General features: G+C 56.9%; 1 protein-coding gene across 1 annotated transcript in view; it reads right to left on the reverse strand.

Moving 5' to 3' along the window:
* TMEM259 (transmembrane protein 259) overlaps positions 1 to 5,660 on the reverse strand; it is a gene marked incomplete at its 5' end in the record, with an annotated part of 8,383 nt that continues 2,723 nt past the window's right edge. Inside the window, 8 exon segments of the mRNA XM_010158072.1 lie at positions 1 to 137; positions 1,065 to 1,148; positions 1,397 to 1,454; positions 2,289 to 2,389; positions 2,521 to 2,643; positions 3,792 to 3,815; positions 3,818 to 3,901; positions 5,621 to 5,660. The exon segment at positions 5,621 to 5,660 is cut by the window's right edge and continues 6 nt beyond it. Coding sequence (XP_010156374.1) covers positions 1 to 137; positions 1,065 to 1,148; positions 1,397 to 1,454; positions 2,289 to 2,389; positions 2,521 to 2,643; positions 3,792 to 3,815; positions 3,818 to 3,901; positions 5,621 to 5,660 — 651 coding nt within the window.

The raw sequence follows: 5,660 nt of genomic DNA on the forward strand, positions 1-5,660 counted from the left end.
CTACCTGAGCCAGTGCCTCTTGCTGGTGTTGGTGTGGCAGCAGATGGCATCGTACTGGTCAGCCAGCCACACGATGAGGATGATGTAGAAGGCGGTCGTGGTGTCGTTGAAGAACTCGGACATAATGGCCTCCATACCTGCGGGACAGAGGGACGTCAGCGCCAGGGGACGAGCCAGCTCCGGGGAGACCTCAGAGCCCCTTCCAGTGCCTGGGGGGTACAAGGAAGCTGGGGGGGGCTTTTCCCAAGGGCAGGGAATGACAGGACAAGGGGTGATGGGTTTAAACGGAAAGAGGGAGATGGGATATCAGGAAGGAATTCTTCCCGCAGAGGGCGGGAGCACTGGGACAGGTTCCCAGAGAAGCTGTGGATGCCCCATCCCTGGGAGTGTCCAAGGCCAGGCTGGATGAGGCTTGGAGCAACCTGGGCTATGGAAGGTGTCCCTGCCCATGGCAGGGGGTGGGACTGGATGATCTTTAAGGTCCCTTTCCACCCCAAACATTCCATGATTCCCTTCCCAGCAGCCGGCATAGGCTGTTTGGGATTCGTCCTGCAAATACCCATCACGCTGGTGTTTGTGCCAAGTCAAGGACTTTCTCACCTTCCGATGCCGCACCCACGCTCCCAGCCGCTCCTACGAGACGCTGGGAGGGGACACAGCCCGGAACGCCGACCCCAACTGGCCAAAGGGACGTTTCAGGCCATCGAATGTCACACAGGGACACAAAGGGACAGCAGGCCAGAGGACCAGCTGGCTCCAGACAGCACAGATTTTGGGTTGGTTTTCCTGTTGTTGCTTATGTTTTAAATTCAGACGGTGCTAACGCGACGCAGGAAGGGCGAGCCTGAAACGGCCTGACGTGACAAAGCCTGTCCGTGCCATTTCCAAACGAGCTGCTTTTCCAGGGGGCCCAGGACAAGCCAAGCTCACCGCGCCATCGAACTCCAGAGCCTTCCGCCTCGCGACGCAGAGACGCGCTAACTACCTGCCAGGTCAGACCAGGGGAACTGCGGTTCCTACGGATCCCGGGGGCCTCGCACACACGGCGAGGGGGGTGTCCTTACCGACCAGCGCCAGAATGACGGTGAGGAGCGGAGCGGCGGGGAAGGCGATCGTCATGTTCATTTCCAGCATCTGTAACAGGTCAACTGCAAGAAGGAAAACACAGGGTAAGGAAGCGGATGTGGGGCCAGGGAACCCTCCGGCCCCACATCTCTCCCCATAGCGAGGCCCACCAACCCCCAGAGCGGCTCTCTCCAGCGCGGGGGGAATATTCCCTGCGCAGCCAGGCACTGGGCCCATCCAAACGCCGACAGCCGTGGGTACACCCACGATGCGCTGTGCTGGAGCAGGCCTGGTGCCCAGCACACCCCAAAATCCTCGGGAAACCCCTTACCGATGAAGACGAAGATCTGATGGTGCGAGTAGCGCAGCAGCATGGAAACGGACAGCGTCTGAAACGGGAGAGCAGACGCCGGCGTCAGAGCCGCGCGGTCCGGGGAGCGCTTCGGAATCCCGCTCCGGCAGAGGCCCGGACAAGGCACGCTCGGGCTTGCGGTGCATATCCCACGTTTGAGCTATGCAGACCCATTTCCCAAAGGGTAATTAGGACTTCAGGAACAGCAATTCATCTTTGTCTCAGCGTGGTGAACTGGACAGCGAGTAGTTTGTAAAGAGACAAATTCTGAGCACCTCAGCAGGGGCCAAGCCCAACGGCAGCAGCGGCGCCGGAACTAGAGTCTCTTCCCGTCCCACACCTGCTCCTAAACCTCTCTGGGAAGTCACCCGGCACTCACTTCCAGCGGCCACGGGAGCTGCGCCGGCGGACGGTCTGACTAAAGGCAGACAGGCCCCCAAGGCCAGGAACACAGGCCCAGCTGCCCCCTGGGACCCTTATCTGTAAAGCACCTGGTCACACGCTCACAGGAGACTCGGCCTTATCTCCACCACTCCTGGGAAAGGAGTTAGAGCTGTTCTCAACAGTCTCAAGGCCAAACGGCTGCACCCCGTGCCTTGGCACCCACAGCGTTCAGCTACGCCTGGAGACGCTCAAGCCTGAATCGCCCTTGTGACAGGAAGAAAACCCACAATTTCACTCTATTTCAGCACCTCTGATGCACTTCCAGGGCTTCAAGGACCCTCATTAAGTCTGAAACCCAGAGCAGAACCTCACGCTCCACACCCTCAGCTTCAGAAGCGGACGAGAGCTCGGGCCTGCGCTGTAACATCTCAGGGGCTGAGCAGCACCGGCTCAGCGTCGGGGCAGTGCCCGGCTCCGGCCCACTTACAAATATGACCATGATGACGAAGGCCGCCAGGTAGGAAGTCCTGGCCATCCACATGCTGACGAAGCGATAGTGCTCCCCAGACACCACGTTGCGAAGGAAACCTGGAAGAAAAAAGCCCCAAGCTCAGTGCGATTCGCCCACAAACTCGGGACAAGCTCCCAGTGCCTCTAAAGAATCGGGATTTAAAGGAAATCTCGGGGTCAACCGCTCCGCGCAGTCGAGAAAGCTTTACCTTTGTTTTCTTCGTTTTCAGCCAAGGCTTTGACACTCGACATCAGGATGTCATCGTAACCCAGGAACTCATCCAGCAAGAGGCGACTGAACCTGTCCCCAAAGCACTGGTCCTTGGTGGGGTCTAGGGAGGAGACAAAACCCCGCTCAGGCTGTTGGTGCCCAGCGCAGAGCCCTCGCTCCAGAGGAGAGCAGACCCGCATCGGCACTCGGACCTTCAGCAGCACAGCGGAATGGGGTGGGAGACTGTCACCCCCTGACAAACCCAGCCACACTGGGGTCAACCAGGCCTGTCACACTCTCCATTGGCACAGGGAGAAAGGGAGTTCTCTTCCAGGCTTCCATCTCCCTAGGCTCGTCCCAAAACCCAGAGAGACCACCTCTGGCAAGACTCAGAGGGCCAAGGCCGAGACTTTTTAGCCACTGGCTGGGGGACAGCACGATGCTGTGGGGCCACCACCCCACTCCTGCAGCCAAGACACACCAACACCTCCGGGCACTAACACAGGTTGTTCCCTTCCCTCTCGTGAGGCTGGCACGAGTGCTGATCGGCTTGTAAGAACGACCCAACTCGAAGCAAAACAAGGAGCATGAACACAGAACAGGTTTCCAGTAAATTACGAGGATACTTCTGAAGGAATCTGTCCAGGCGAATTGGAAACCCCAGGCCATTTGACACGGAAACTGCCCATCACCTCCATGGGATCTTAACACTGCAGCACAGCCGTACTGGAGTTGATGAGGAGTCAGTCCTGAACTCCAGTCCGATCGCTGCGCTACCGGCTCGTTACAGATCAATTAAGTTGACAGGCATGAGGTTTGAGACCCTATTCCTGACTTGGAGAGGTTTTAATGGAGCAAACACCAGGAGGTGAGAACGCTGCTCCAGGAAAACAGCGAGCTGGTGCTGAGAGGGGCAGGGAAATAGGGTGAGACAGCGCCAGGCAGATCTGCTCGGCATCGTCCCTCACGCCGGCACCCCCGGGCCCTAACACCGCGGCTGCTTCGGGCTGAACCCAGATCAGCGCCACGAGGCTCTTCCTTCTCCCGTGAGGAAACTGCGCTGGACATAACATCAGGGCTCAGGGAAACCGGCTCCACCGTTTCGCACCGCTCCTCTTGGAAAGGTGCGGCCCACTACAGCAACAAGAGAGCTCTCCCGCGCGGAAAAGGAGCGCCATCAGCTGTTACAAACGGTTTCCACAGGGCTAAGGAGGAAAGGGACCGCGGCAGAGCACCTCCCCGACGCAGAGCGGTGGCCCCCCAACTCACCCAGCGTCACCACCATGACGGGATGCTGAGGCGCTGGCGGGTGCTCTGGGAGAGCCGGAGGAAGCCGTACTCCAGCGAGTACTCCACGATGTACTCTTCCTGCGGCCACACTGCGAGAGAGGGGAGGGGGACTCAACAAACCATGAGGAAACAGCACCCCTGGAATCCCGCCCTCCCACCACGTCTGGAAAGGAGAATCCGTGGGAGACAGGCTCCAGGCTTCCTTCAGCCAATTTAACCCAAATCCATACAAAATTATTGAAATTGCAGCCCGTTCCCTTGACGTCAGTGGCTCCAAGTTCTGACGAGCCCTGCCCGGAATCTGCCTGCTGAGCCCCAGACCACTTGTTCTTCCTCCGTTTAACCTGTGCTTCCTGCGTTCTTCAGGGAACAGCAAGAAAACACACTCCATGCCAGCTGAGCACCCAGGAGACGCTCCACAGGGGAAGAGCTCCGCGCTCCTCTGGAGCCCGAGGTCACTGCTGCAATCACACCCCTCAGGAACTGAAGGCAGGAGCAATTATGGCTTCCCCCCCAAAAAAAAGCAGTGCTTGAAGTTTCCTTGATTTTTTTAAATTTACTTATTTCTTTAAAGAAAGGTCCAAACCAAATACTTTTTGCTACATCATCTCTGGAAGGGCAAAACCTCCTGCTCAGTCAGAGCCAAGGGATTTAATCCCTGACCTTTCCAACTGTCCTGGCGTGTCCTGCAAGAGGCGAGGGGGGAGCAGCTGCCCGGCATCTCACAGCCAAAAAAGGTAAAAAGGATACAATAGCTTAAAAACGGATCTGCCTCTTGCGACCGATCCCCCTTTACCTCCCGCGGGCAGCAAACACTGGCAGGGGGGGTGCTTTCCTCTTTTATTTCCATTCTAAACCAGTTTTAAGCTCAAATGGAAATCAAGTGTTTCAGTATCAACCAAAGGATTGCTTCCTCGGCATCCCAAAACATTTTTCCATGGTGAAATGTTTTGTCTAAAGATGAAATCTGATGTATTTCTAGCACAAAAAAACATGGGAAAAACAATAAAAATAGGCATTTGGAGATTTGGGACCCATTTGAGAAGATGGATTTTTGTCTTCCCAGGGATGAAAATGCAGGTGAAAAAGGCAAATTAAAAAAGAATCCCATTGCCACGATTCTGTTTTAACGTCAATATTTGTTGACGGATTTCCTGCCCTAACCCCTACAAACACAAGATTTCCAACACTGGAATTCTGTTTAAACACAAATCTCCTCGATCTCCCTATGGAGTTTGGAGACGTCGGCAGTGCGAGTCGTGCTGGAAGGAGGGAAGGGATAAAGCAGGATGATATCCCAAACGATGCAGAGCAGCCACGCAATCACTACAACTTGCCCCGCGGTTTTCCGGACTAATGCACCGTCCCAAGCGCTGGCGTTGGCTCAGGGCCCCAAAGTACAACCCGAGCCTTGTTCACATAAGGAACGTGCGCTGCCGGTGGGATCCCGGCAGATCCCAAGAGAACAGAACCCTCAGCAGAGAGAGGGTCACACCCCCCCGCAATACCCGGCACCGAGCGCTGCAGAAACACGGGGCCAGCCCCGGAGGCTTCAGCAGATCCCACAGCCCAGCCGATCCCGGCTCCCAGCCTCCCTCCGGCCGCGGGACGCTGCGGGCCAAGCGTTAGTAGCACCGAGAGGAATCCCCGGGAAGACGGTTACGGTTACTATGCACGTGCCCGGAGAAGCCAGAAGGAACGGGGCGCGGGGAAGGAGCGGGGGAAGGAGGGATAGCGGGGGAAGTTGTCTTTACCTGCTCGGGCTAGCATCTCAAACTCGGACACAGTCTCCCTCAGAGGCTGCATACCTTTAGTGGCCGCGTCGCTAAACGAGAACTCCTGGCTTTC

This window comes from Eurypyga helias, unplaced genomic scaffold (genome assembly GCF_000690775.1).
Source record: "Eurypyga helias isolate BGI_N326 unplaced genomic scaffold, ASM69077v1 scaffold28238, whole genome shotgun sequence".
NCBI lineage: Eukaryota > Metazoa > Chordata > Aves > Eurypygiformes > Eurypygidae > Eurypyga > Eurypyga helias.